This window comes from Callithrix jacchus, chromosome 14, assembly GCF_049354715.1.
Source record: "Callithrix jacchus isolate 240 chromosome 14, calJac240_pri, whole genome shotgun sequence".
Taxonomy (NCBI): domain Eukaryota; kingdom Metazoa; phylum Chordata; class Mammalia; order Primates; family Cebidae; genus Callithrix; species Callithrix jacchus.
This window is the reverse complement of record NC_133515.1, coordinates 40,620,077-40,634,604: the sequence shown is the minus strand read 5'-3', so window position 1 is coordinate 40,634,604 and position 14,528 is coordinate 40,620,077. Positions and strand designations below refer to the sequence as shown.

General features: G+C 35.2%; 1 protein-coding gene across 6 annotated transcripts in view; it reads left to right on the top strand.

Annotated features, from left to right (window-relative positions):
- The window catches only part of EXOC6B (exocyst complex component 6B), a 694,189-nt gene that overhangs the window by 353,505 nt on the left and 326,156 nt on the right, over nucleotides 1–14,528 (top strand). For all 6 annotated transcript variants that reach the window (XM_078349070.1, XM_035272275.3, XM_035272273.2 and 3 more), the window contains 4 exons: nucleotides 998–1,095; nucleotides 2,918–3,023; nucleotides 3,943–4,052; nucleotides 6,969–7,080. In XM_078349070.1, the coding sequence (XP_078205196.1) occupies nucleotides 998–1,095; nucleotides 2,918–3,023; nucleotides 3,943–4,052; nucleotides 6,969–7,080 (426 nt within the window). The remainder of the gene's footprint in view (nucleotides 1–997; nucleotides 1,096–2,917; nucleotides 3,024–3,942; nucleotides 4,053–6,968; nucleotides 7,081–14,528) is intronic.

The window sequence follows — 14,528 nt, the reverse complement described above, 5'->3', positions numbered from 1 at the left end:
GCAGTGAGCTGAGATAGTGCCACGGCACTCTAGCCTGGGCGACAGAGTCAAACTCCGTTTTAAAAAAACAAAACAGAAAAAAAAATCTACATAAGCTTGGATAAGTTACCTTGTAGTTTTAGGTTGGGTTTATTATTTTCCTAGGAACTAGGTCTTTTTATCTCTTTATAGCATTTCCTGGGCTTTACCCTGAGCCATTATGTTTCATGTGTAGTTACTGCCTCTTTTTTTTTCTCTCATGTCAAATCAATTAATTAAATTACTGACTATATTAGTTTTTCAAAATGTTCTTAATTCATATATGGCACCTGAGTTAGTCTGCAGTGTTTTGTTTTTTTGAGATGGAGTCTTACTCTGTCACCCAGGCTGGAGTGCTGGAGTGCAATGGCACAATCTTGGCTCACTACAACCTCCACCTCTTGGGTTCAAGCGATTCTCCCAACTCAGCCTCCTGAGATGGGGTTTCACCATTTTGGCCAGGCTGGTCTCCAACTCCTGACCTCAGGCGATCCACCTGCCTTGGCCTCCCAAAGTGCTGACTGAGATTTCAGGTGTGAGCTACTGCACCTGGTCTGCAGTTTCTTTAACTACCATCTTGAATAATAATTGTTGATTTGAAACACATGTTGTATCTAATAGACTCGTATTAGAAGTGGATGAGATTGGAAGCATTTTTACTTTCCCTTCTGTGAACTCTTACTATAGTAGTAGGACTTAGAGGAAGGGTTGTAGGGAGGACTTAGCTGACAGTATACCCTTTATATATTGATTTTAATTTTACTCTTTTTCTCACTGGCTTAAACATTTTGGTAGGTATTATTTAAATTTTGAGAGATAAATGCTAGATATTGAATTGGTGTGAGCGAAAGATTCTAACATGGTTTTATTTAATTTGCTGTCCGAAGAATGTAATTTTTTTCAGTACTTTATCTCTCTTATTTTGCTAAAAAAAAAAAAACTCTTTCGAAAATGAAGTTATTTTCTTATTATGTTTCAGGTGTATGGTTTCCCTGTAAATCAGCTTTTTGACATGCTGTTAGAAATCAGAGACCAATATAGTGAGACTCTGCTAAAGAAGTGGGCAGGTATTTTCAGGTGAGAAATGATTTATAGTCATGTGTGTGTATGTTCATGTGCGTTAGTATACACACATGTATTTATGCACAAAGGTTTTCAGATGGAATAGGCAGCAAGTATAGGTTGCTTATATTTTGTAGCTACTCTAGGTTATTATCCAGAATTCAAATAAACTGTGAGAATATTCAGAATGGTGTTTCCAAGATATCCAGTCTCAGTGTATTAGTGTCTACTGCAGTGGGAAGTCGCCAAACTCTATTTTGCCTCTTTGTTTCCTTGGGTAAGTGTCAGTTTCCTTGGTTTATCATTCAGATCATCTTGGTGTCACCTTATTCTGTTACTTGGTTTTCACTTGCAGTTACAGTGAGTAGCATTTGAGCACTTAGGAATAATTTAGGCTTTTGGAAAATCGGTTTTGATGACTCACTCATGTTGTTCCTCATCATCTTCCCTCTCTACACACAGCGGAGGGGCCTGTTACAGCCCAGTGTTTGAAGCCTGTTATTTAAGTAGTTATTGCAACATGCAATAATAATAAGAAAGTTATTCTGTCACATATCTCACAGATGTCTCCTCGGACTGTGCTCTTGGCACATAACCCATGTCAACTCATTTGAGTTTCTTCTCTTTTTTAACCTTTCCTGCTTTACTTTACCTGATTATACTGCCTATTTCAAGACCCGTTTTCTGATCAGTTTGTCCTGTTTTCAAACTCTTATAGCTTTAAGATCTTACATTTTTCCTTTACTCTTACTCTTCATGGTTTGTGAACTTATCTCTGATCATCACATAGTTCAATTTATCTGTATATTAATATAAATATTTACATTTCTAAAACCTAGATTTAGATGATGATATAATTGTATTTAAGGGAGTATTATCTCTACAAGATGCTTGAAAATTAATAACGTGATATATCCATAGTCTTAGAGGCTCTCATCTGATACCTTCAGTGACTCTTCTGTTTTGATTTAGGTAGTATGGTCTCTACTACTAGAGAATGCCCAGTTTATTTAAGGAGAGAGAACCTATAGATTTTTAAAAAAGTGTCATCATTGATATAGAGCAATAGGTGAAGTAAATGAAAATAGTTTGAACTTATTATTGAAATTACTCTATTTGTAAATTTCAAAAGTTAGAATAGAACATGATTTTAAAAAACCTATCAATGGGCCAGGGGCAGTGGCTCATGTCTGTAATCCCAGCACTTTGGGAGCCAAGGTGGGAAGATCCCTTGAGGCCAGGAGTTTCAGACCATCCTGGGTAACATAGCAAGATTCCATCTCTACAAAAAGTTAAACAATTAGCCTGGTATGGTGGCAAGTGACTGTAGTTTCAGCTACTTGGGAGGCTGTGGTGGGAGGATTGCTTGAGCCCCAGAGTTTGAGGTTACAGTGAGCTATGATCATGCTGTTGCAATCCAGCCTGGGTGGCAGAGGAAGACCCTGTCTCTAATAATAATTACACAAATATATGTTCATATGTCATATGAAACCAAGCAGAAAATTCTCTTTGCCTTTTCTAGAGCATACATTCTTTTGCTGTTTACTTCTCACTTACATTAAAATGTTCTGACCTATTTGTAAATCTCAGATCCTAAGAGATCATGTTTATAATTGCGATCCATTTGTTTCAGAGTATAGTTTTCTTTTTGTCTTCTTTAAATCTAAAGCCAAATACCTATATTGTGGAAGGAATATAGTAGGGACTGGGCAATGATTGTTTTGGGTTGTAGTATATGTATTAGGATTAGAGTTCATCAGAAAAGTATTTGTGATTAACCCACTTCCCTTCCATCTGTTTATCCTTCCCTTCTCTTTGTCTGTCCTTCCATTTGTAGAAACATACTTGATTCTGACAACTACAGTCCTATACCAGTAACAAGTGAAGAGGTGTACAAAAAGGTAGTAGGACAATTCCCATTTCAAGATATAGAACTGGAAAAGGTAAGGAATACTTTAAAATAAACCTCTCTGGTTGTTTTGTTATCCTCTTAACAGCTTTCATTGCATCAGTTTCATTGAAAGCATTACCTTCAACTCAATGAGTTAGATCTCTAAAACACTTTCAAAGGATTCTTTTTTCTTTTTCTTTCTTTCTTGTTTTTCTTTACTTTAGTCACCTTTCTGACAATGAAGGACTTTTTTTGGGGAAGACCAGAATTTCCTGATTTGGGAATCAGCAGATGGCTGTCACCTCTGAAGTGTTTGGAGGATTGCTGTGGATGTTCTAATTCAGTTTACACTTTGGAATACTTGTTTTTATTATAATTTAGAGTAATTTTTCCCCACAACATAAAATTTACCCTTCATTGTATATAATTCTTTTGATTTTGACAATTCATTTAGTTATGTATTCATTATGTCAATATTGATACCAAACAGCTCTATTATACCAAAAAAAGAATTCTTTAATGATGCCCCTTTATAATACCCCTCCCTTAATCCGGCCCCGGGACACCAGCAACCTGGACTCTTTATATCTACTTTTGCCTCTTTTAGAATGCCATATAAGTGGAATTGTATAGTGTATAATTTCTTGAGACTGACTTCTTTGAAATAACATAATGCTTTTGAGATTCATCCAAGTTGTTGCATGTATCATGGTTGATTCCCTTTTATTGTTGAGTATGTAACACAATTTGTTTATCTCTTTCCATGATGAAGGACATTTGAATTACTGTTTTATTTAAATTTATGTCTTTTTAATATCAGAAAGCTTTGGGAGATATTTTATTATATTTGAGGTTGTTAAGGAAATAATTTACAATGTGGAATAATGTTCTTTATGCAACCTAAATAATTTATAAATATCTTCGATGTTTGTTGGTTTGTAATTTGATTTTATTACTTCTTGCATTTACAGCAGTCATTTCCAAAAAAGTTTCCTTTCTCCGAGTTTGTGCCAAAAGTTTACAACCAAATTAAAGAATTTATCTACGCTTGTCTGAAGTTTTCGGAAGATCTTCATCTAAGGTATGATATAGTAGAAATGCAACCAATGCTAAGACTGTGACTCCATATATTTAGATATTCTGAAAAACATTTGATATTCCCATCAGCTCTGATTTTGGAAATCTTAATAATTAGCTCTTCACTGCATAGCACTGCTATATTTATATAGTCATGATGAAAGAGAAGATTGGTAACTTGAATAATTTTAAAGGTTTATGTTACCTATCTTAATTTTGACTTTCTTTATAGATTTGCATTTTAATGTGTTCTATTAATGAGAATTCACTAGAAAATTATAGGCTGGATGCAGTGGCTCAGTCCTGTAATCCCATAACTTTGGGAGGCTGAGGCAGGAAGATTGCTTTAGTTTAGTAGTTCAAGATAGCAGGACCCCCATCTTTAAAGAAAAAAATATATACAAAAAATACTAATTTTAACATTCTACTTAATGAAATGTTAAGACCAGAAGGGGAGTATCAGATAAAATCCTTTGGAAACATTATTGCTCTTGTATATGTATGTTTCTGTACATGCTAAAGTGTAGGTTCCTTTGTTTCTTTTTTCAAGTATTGGTTAATTTACCATACATTTTGGCTAATATATTATGTGTCAGATGCTGCTTGGTAGAGAAATAATTAAGATGCTGAAAATGTGGTCCCTGTCTTCGAGGAGTACCTAGTCTGATTAAGAAGCTGAGCAATTAATGATAAGTGCTGGCAAAACATAGAAGCCAAGCTAAACACAAATGAGATTGTTAGAAAATTCCTTTTGCAGGATGGAAACATTTTATCTTTGTTCAGCACAATATCCCCTGTACCCAGCTCAGATTTTTTTTTTAAATGAGTGTATGTATGAAATGAATGAAAAGCATGGTATGCCAGGCTATTCTGAAAAGAAAAATAGTTGGGAAATAGTTTGAGCCACTTCTTTGTTAACTATTCTTACTAAGAAAATAAACGAAACATGGGGTTTGTACAATTAATTTGTCCTTTTTTCTGAAAATGTAATTGTTTTCACAGAAATAATTCTCTTGAAAATGAGATTTGTCTTTTGAAGTTACAAACCAAAACTTTTTTACCCTGGATTTCCATCCCCCACCATCCTGGTCCCCACTTAATTAATATAAGTGACCTTATATCAGATAATTGTCTGTAGGGTATGTTAGATATATTATTGCAGATGAATCATTATAAGTTCATTGCAAAATTATTTTTTCTATCTTCTTTTGATGGAAAGGTAATATGGCAAAGGAATAATATTAGTAACAGGATAATGTCAGATGCCTTTTTCTTGCCTGAATATGTTAAATTTTTGCCTGAAAACTTCCTTTGATATTTTTCACATTTAAAATTAAAGCATTCAACTCAGGCAGATTTTTAAAAAAGCTGGATGCCTTTTATCCTTCAGTTGGCATTTATCTTATATCCTACAATATGCTTACCTTATAACCTGGAGTGACAGAGATTGCTTTCTCATCATATCTGTTTTGTAGTGGAGGTTAACATGGAACATGAGACAATTTGTATAAAACCAATTATTTCTTTTAAATGCAGGCTCTCAAAATGAGAAATTCTTGCATTCAGATTTTAATGCAGCTTTAAGAATAATTCTCTTAATTTTCTCTTTTACACTAGACAGAAGAGGCTGAAGAGCATGATAAATATTGACAAAATTTGTAATTGCATGAGTTCTGAATATACAAAACTTTCTTTTTGAAAGATTTTTAAAAATAGCAAATAAATGACATTTCTATGGTAAAATAATGTTCTAGCATTCATACTCAACTTAAAAAAGTAGAATATCTACACATACATATATCAGAGCTCCTCTTTCACATTATGATAATAAAATTAGATGTTTGTAAAGAATTCAGGAGACATAGAACTGCTCAAAGAAGAACAATGTAAATGACCCCAAACTCTACCACATAGTAATAACATTTCTTATATGGTTTTTTCTTTTAATCTTGCTTCCATGTGAATTCATGCACACACACAGCATTTTTTAAAACAAATTACTATGAAATACTTCTATTTCTGTTTCTAACAATGTAGAGGGGAATGGGACAGACAAGCTATAAAATTAAAACTTTCCCGGAACTTATCAGAGAGGTGCAGTTACCAGGAAACTAAGTAGCCTGAAAACTAAGATGAGACTTGTCTCTCTAAGGAGACAGAGTCCCACACTTGTGGCAGAATCGGAAAGGTGTAACTGCCGTACATGTAAAATGACAAAAACAACTGAAGTCTTAATGTATTGCTAACAGTGTACTGTGAGCTAGCCTGAGAATATGGAACCCAGAAGAAAAGGTGAAACAAATAGAACAAAGTGCCCAAGATCTGTAGGGCAATTTCAAATGATGTAAGTAGGAGAAGACTGAGAGAACTGACAAGAAGAAAGACTTTAAAAGATGGTGGCTGAGAATATTCCAAAAAATAATGAAAGGCATCAAACAAGAAATTCAAGATTTTGAGAACCCCAATTCAGATCAATAATAGCAAGAACAAGAAACAAACAAAAATATTTAAAGACATCATATTCAAACTGGTGAAAATTAAAGGTAAAGAGAATGTTTAGAAGGCATTCCCAAAAATAAAAATTATATGATAGTATAATGATACGAATTATAATAGATTTCTTTTCTGAAACTATACAAGTCAGAGAAAATGGAGTGACATTCTTAAAGTACTCAAAGAAAAAAAAAATAACCAGAAGTCTGTAGACAGGAAACCAGTTTTCAAAAATGAAGGCAAATGATATTTTTTTAGCCAATAAGAGCTAAGAGAGTTTTTTATAGTGCTTTATCTCACTTACAATAAATATTACTTGCTGCTGCTATTATTATTTTATTATTATTACCACAAGTACCACTGGCACCCTGTTTGCCTAAATAATTCTGCTACCTGCTATGGCTGACTCGTAGTGCTTCTTTTTCAGCTCAACTGAAGTTGATGACATGATTCGTAAATCAACAAACCTTTTGCTAACCAGGACTCTGAGCAACTCTCTGCAGAATGTCATTAAAAGGAAGAATATTGGGCTTACTGAGGTAAACCTGCTCCTAATGAAGGCAGCCAAGCCAATATGTGGACAGATGTCCTAAGCTCTGGGCCTTATGTCTGAATTCATTATAACTTTCTACATGCTCATCCTGATAGGCCACTAATGGTGAAAGTGGAAAATGAAATTCCTTGTTCTTTTCTTTGGTCACCTTTGAGAAATTTATTTTTTCTAAAAAATTCATTTTGTTAATTTCATTGTTTTTACTAAACATTTTTTTCTTTCTGAAGTTGTTAGGATAAATTTCTCTTACTTGCCATTGATTATATGAAAATATATATGTTTTTAGAATATAGTGAGCATCAGGTTCCAATCAAATGAATTGCAGTTCATGTACAAACACAGAATGTGGAATCACATTTTGCTTGCATCAGTTATTGATGTCAAGGATATTGCAGTCATAGGTCTTGGTTAGTGTCAGACTCAGCCTTTATTTTTGAGTTATCTTGTGTATGAAAGGTAAATTACTCTTTATCACTTTGTAATCTGTTGCAAAAGGACTAGCTATTTGGGATCAAGGAAATCTGCAAGAAAGGCAACAGTCATATTTCTATAGAGGTTTATGGAATCTCATAAAGAGAGGAGGGATATTTTACATATATTGAATGCAGTACCTTGGCAAATGGAATTTGGTCTATTGGTGTGTAGTTCTAAAATTTAAAAAGATGTGAAGTTCTCTCTCTTGGAAACTCAAGATTGCATAGTAGCCTCAATCTGTTATTCACTGGATGTTGTAGTGTGCCTAAAGTGAGAGGAGTTTAGAAGAATTTTTTTTTCACAATAAAAGGGAAAGGCTGTTGGCCATCTGTTTTACCTATAGAGGTGGTGCAGTTTGGAAGTCAGTTACTCTAGGAAAAATTGACATTTAAAATGTACATGTCAACGATGATGGTGAAATTCAGCAAAAGGTTAATGATACTGACCTATAGGTAAAGACAGCTGGAAGCCAGGTGAGCATTTACTTCTGATTTTGGAGTTATTTTCTCTTTCTCTGAATTAAGATTTTTAAAAAATTATAAGATAGGACATTGGAAGTGATTAATTTCTACTTATAGCAAACTTTTCTTTCAATTGAAAATTACCTTGGACTTTATTTGGGATAATCCCCTGATTTTACAGAGCTTCTTTTCTATTGCCTGGTACAGAAATATTAGGTATTTTCCTTTATGTATCTGAAAAATAGCTAACTTCCTTTATAATCACGAAGATTACAGAAAAGGAAAGTTGGAGTGAAAATTAGGAAGTCCTGCTTGTGTTAGATTATAGTGTTTTCTTTTTCTGGACAGGAAGTTTATTACTTATTTTGTGAACTATCTCTTCATTATAACTCTTCATGTAACTGTTTTTATGTTATTCAATTCAGCAATCTCTTAAAAACAATGTTATAACAAGTAGCATAGCAAGAACATGGTCTGATAGAAATAGCTTTGACCTCAGAAGAATCTTGGGTTCAGTTCTGGCTGTGCCATTGGTTTACTGTGACATTTTAAGAGAAAGGCCTAACTTTTCAGCTTGGGTTTCAGGAAACACTGTACAGGTCAGCTAATAATAGGAAGAATCAGTAGGAGATTATCAAGGAAGAACCATGTAATTCTTGGCAGCATTTCATTGAATACTAAATGTTATTTCTTCCTTAGTCATTGGGTATTTTTAAGCGACTATACGTTCAATATCTTTGCATATGAATACAGAAACATTTATACACTTTTACTTATTTTGGTTATTATGGTGGTGTGTACATGTATAGACACATACACATAAAGTGATTTATTATTTATTACCAACCAGACACAGTTTGAATAATTATACTATCTACCTTTGGAAAGAGAAGGCATCCTTCTTTATGAGTAACTAAAGTGAGTTCACATCTGGAATCATCATCATAATAGGTAATATTTGTGGAGCAGTTTATATCCTTCAAAGCCCACTTACAAATTTTGTTTCGGTTAATACAGTAACATTTGAAGCAGGCTGGGCATGTGTTATTATTCCCATTTTATAGACAGTCTAATTAAAGTCCAAGGAGATTGCCTGAGGTCATACAGCTAGCAAACATGGTAGAAATTAGACGTAAATCTAATTTTTTTTCTCCCAAACCTATTCACTTCTACTATGTTGTACTGCCTTCCATATTGATTTAATTATTTCATCTGAACAAAAATTGAGATTTTTATAAGCGGTCCGTAGTAACATGGATATTGTTCTAGTTAGAGATGGTTTTATGTTAGATAGCAGAAATCCACTCAAATAATAGAATTATGGTAAGCCCACAAAACTTAGAGAATCCTATTTCAAGATGTCAGATAATTCTCTTAGGACTTGAGATTTCCTATAAACCGATGTCTGTCTGTCTGCCCTTCTTGTGGGTTTACACATTGTTTACTCTGTTTTGGGGTTACACAGTCACATCTTTTCTTTTTTTATGCATATGCTCTGTCCTTTTTCCTCATGGCTTGTTTCCTCTTGTTAAGCCAATTCAACATTACCTTTCAGTTTTAGCACCACTAGAACATGAATGCCTTTCTCTTTCAAACTTTATGTGACTGTTCATTATTTATTTAGTGAGAATGGCTATTTCCTAGGGGTGCCTCATAAGATCTGTGAAAAATGCAATTGAGTATTGGTTAAGATTGTATGTTCTCATGCATGCTGCCTGGGTTCCAATTCTGGCCCTCTTAATAGCTGTGCCCTTGGGCAAATTGCTTTCCTTTCTATGTAAAATGGGGACAATGGTAGCGTGTATTTCACAGCAATGTTGTGAAGATTAAATGAGCATGTAAAGTACTTAGTGTGTCTGGTATATAGCAAATACTCTATGCATATTGCCTGTTATTATTAAGAGGTCTAAGCAGTCAAGCACTGATGAATAATACAGAAATGGAGTTTTTCAAGAGAAGTAAAAGATTAGCACAAGATGTTATATAAGATAATTTGTTTATTACCTTTACAATTTTTAAAATATGTGCTCTCTATTAGGCACTGATTCCATGCCCTTAGAATAAATCAGTGAACAACAACAACAATAAAGATATTTGCTTACATTCTACGGGAGAAAACAGATAATAAATAATAAACAAAATAAGGAAAATTTGTAGTATGATTTAAGGTAATGAATTCGAAGAAAGAAGAAGCACCTGGGTTAAGGAAATCAGAATTCTGGTAGATGTTCTAGGTTGGTCTTATTTTTATAGTAGCATCTTGAGGGTGAGTTATTATTGCAGGAAGAAAAGCATTTTAGGCAGAGGTTAGAGCCAGAGCAAAGGCCTGAAAGTAGGAAAGTTCTTGGCAAGTACAGGGAAGAATAGGAGGCTTGGGTAGCTGGAGTGGAGTGAACAAGGGGAAGAAAAGCGATGAGTTAGATTAGAGAGGTATCAAGCATTCATGGTAGGCCATTGTAAAGCCTTTTGCTTTTATTTTGTGTGAAATGAGGAGCTATTGTAGGATTTGGTTTAATGACATGAACTGACTTATATTTTGAAAGGATCACCTTGACCCGTGGTAGTGAGAATAAACTGTAGGGTGGAAACAAGGAGACCAGTTAGGGGATTATGACAAAAATCTAGTAAGACTGGGTGGTAGCTATGGACAGTGATAAAATTTTAAGTGTAGAGCTAGCATGCTTTCCTGATGATTGGATATAAAGGAAGAGAAAAAGTAAAGAGTGAACTCCAGGATTTTTAGACTTGAGCAACTACAAGGCTGTATATACCATGAACTAAGATAGGAAAAACTTGAGGCAGAGCTAAATCTGCAGTAAGAGAACATTGGGAATTTGATTGTGGACATATTAAATTTATAGTGTTTATTAGACATATAAGTTGAGATGTTGAGTAAGCAGTTGTGTATATGAATTTGGAGCTTGGGAGTGAGGTTTGGCCAGGATATAACAATTTGGGAGAATATAAATATTTATAGTCATGCAACTGGATACTATCACTAAGGGAATGAATAAAGATGGGAAAGAAAAGAGGATGAATAATTGAACTTTTGGGTACTTTGATATTAAGAAACCAGGAGAAAAGAGGGACCAACAAAGGAGATTGGGAAGGAGCCACTAGAGAAGTAGGAAAAAACAAAACAAAACAAAAACAGGAGTGTGTAAAGCATATAAAGAATGAGAGAGTGTTCAATTATGACAAATACTGCTGACTGATAAGAAGAAGGTGAAGAATTACCATTGTATTTAGCAATTTGGAGTAAGTTAGTGACTTTGATATGAGCACTTTTAATAAAATGATGGTAGGAAACTCCTGATTGAGTAGGTTTTAAAGAGAATGGCTCCTGCACAGAGGAATTTCAAATAACTAATATAGATATTGTTGCCACTACAAGGTGAGTGTGAACTGTGCTTAGTGACTTGCTTCCAAAAAGTAGGGGGTAGGCCTGGTGTGGTGGCTCATGCCTGTAATCCCAGCACCTTGCTAGGCTAAGGTGGGCAGATCATGAGGTCAGGAGATGGAGACCAGCCTGGCCAACATGGTGAAATTCCATCTCTACTAAAATACAAAAATTAGCTGAGTGTGGTGGCGTGCACCTGTAATCCCAGCTACTCAGGAGGCTGAGGCAGGAGAATCGTTTGAACCAGGGAGTCTGAGGTTGCTGTGAGCTGAGATCATGCCACTGCACTCCAGCCTGGTGACAGAACAAAGCTCCATCTTAAAAACAAACAAACAAAAAAGTAGAGGGTAGGAGGAGGAAAAAGTAACTTTACAGTGAAGAAACCTGGCAGACACTGCCTCGCTCAAGTGTTCCAGGTTAACATCATCAGTGATACATTATGTTGATATTATGTATCTTTCATATGATATGAGGAGAGGGCACTTTGCCTCTGTGTTATCCCTCCCTAAACCCATGAGCTCCGTCTAACCGTGGGAAAATATTAAACCCAAATTGAAAGACATGCTATAACATACTTGACCAGTACTTCTTACAACTGTCAGTATAATCAAAAAGAAGGAAAATCTGATAAACTGTCACAGACCAGAGACTAAGACATGACAACTAAATGTAATGTAGTATTTCAGATGGAATCCGGAAACAGATAAAGAACATTAAGGAAAAACTAGTGACATCTGAATAAAGTACAGCATTCAATTAGTAATACACTTGTGTTGGTTTCTTAGTTGTGGCAAATGTACTATAGTAATGTAAGATGTTAGGGAAGCTGGGTGAGGAGTATATGGGAACTCTGCAACTTTTTTGTAAATAAAAATACAAAACCATCCTAAAATAAAGAGTTTATTTAAATAAAAAAATTAAAGAATGGGAAGAGAAGAATTGGAGACAGCAAATATAAGATAGCTTTTTCAAGGAATTTTGTTACCAAGGGAAACAAAGAAATCAGGTGATAGCTAGCAGGAGAAGTGGATTAAGACAGGTTTTCTTTGGTCTTATGTTTTAAGACCTGTTATTTATTGTGGGAACGATACAGTATCTAGATAGATAGATAGATAGATAGATAGATAGATAGATAGATAGATAGATAAAGGATGATGTAGGAGAAGGGAAAAAAATCTCTGGTGCAATGTCCTTGAGTAAGAGAGTTTAAGATAGAATGCACAATTAAAGGGATTGGCATTAGATAGTGTCAAGTTCACCTCTGGGTAACAGATAAGAATCAGAGTGTGTGAAAGCAAATGATAGTACTTGGGAAAGTGTTTGGCTGGCTCCAAATGTTCAGTTTTCCCAGCGAATTCAGGGTCTTCACTAAACGTACAGATGAGAGTGCAAGCGTGGGAGTTGAAGGAGAAAGAAGGTGTGATGTAGTCCTCTGGGGGTGTGGAAAATAAAGAATTGGTTTGTGCCAGTTAATGTGATTATGTGGTAGCATTATGTGCCCATTCTTGAATAGGGGACATGAATTAAAGTGAAACTAGCCAGCATGATTATATATTTTTCTCTCTTTCTTTCCCTTCCTTCCTTTCCTTCCCTCCCTCCCTCCCTCCCTCCCTCCCTCCCTCCCTCCCTCCCTCCCTCCCTCCCTCCTTCCTCCTTCCTTCCTTCCTTCCTTCCTTCCTTCCTTCCTTCCTTCCTTCCTTCCTTCCTTCCTCTCTTTCTCTTTCTCTCTTTCTCTCCTCCCCAACCCTCCCCTCCCTTCCCCTCCCCTCCCCTCTACTGTCCCTCTTCTCTCTTTTTCATCTTACTCTGTCTCCCAGGCCGGAGTACAGTGGCCCAATCTTGACTCAATGTATCCTCCACCTCCTGGGTTCAAGAGATTCTCCTAACTCAGCCTCCCAGGTAGCTGGGATTACAGGCGTGTGTCACCACAACCAACTAATTTTTGTATTTTTAGTAGAAATGATGTTTCACCATGTTGGCCAGGCTGGTCTCACACTCCTGACTTCAGGTAGTCGATCCACCTGCCTTGGCCTCCCAAAGTGCTGGGATTACAAGCGTGAGCCACCGTGCCCAGGCATGATAGTATATTTTCTTAAACCATGTTTAGCTGGAAGCTGTAATAATATTAGTTCATATCAATACTAGTTCTAAAGAATTGGGTTTATTTTTTTTCTGCTACTTCATTATTTACAGTAGTATTTATGTTTAATTTTTTATAATATGGAGAAAGAAGTTCAGAGTTCCTTCTAGTGATACCATATTCAGTATTTGTATTTTATGATCACAGGGCACTACTGTGATGTAGTGCACTACACATACCTAATATGGTAATAGAGACCTGAAGAAATGACCAATGCTTTGTATTCATTCTTTGCTTTTAGTATAATTTAGATTGATGACCACATGATTCTATCCTCTCATTTTCCACAATACATTTATCTCCTCTTTTGTTAACAGAAGTGATATTGCTCACATTGTTAAAATGTTTTGTATTTAAGTCTTGTCAAATATAAACTTTGCACTATATCTTGGAATTCAAAAGCAGTAGTTTCATAAATTGTAGTGTTTTAGGTATTTTAATCATGGAGATGGTATAAAATCAGTGGTTGACACAATTTTTTTGTACCCTGACTGGCTGAAATGGAGATCAAATCCCTTGAAATCTCAGTGATAGCTCATTTTTGTGAATGAGAACCAATACTATTTAGTTTTTAGTCTTGCAAATTTAACAGTTGAGAGGCATTGGTGGTGTGAAGAGGAGTGTGACTTCTCATTTTCTTGCTTTGGATTAGTCCTGTTGAAGCTTTATTGTACTGAATTGTTTGTTTTGGGAAACATGCTAAAAAGCAGTTTTAATAGCAGATGTGTATACTCCAGAAATAATTTATAGTTGGGAATGGAAACCTCTTCTTGCAATTTAGGGCTAAGTTTTGAACTATGAAAGATGATTAAGATATTTTCTGGGGTTTGTCAAGAATAGAATGTCATCATGGTTCAGGTTCCACTGGAGTGTTTTTGAGCAGGCTTGGAGGAGAAATAACCTCCACAAGAAATAGGAATGCTTTTACACTGTTGCTGGGAATGTAAATTAGTTAAACC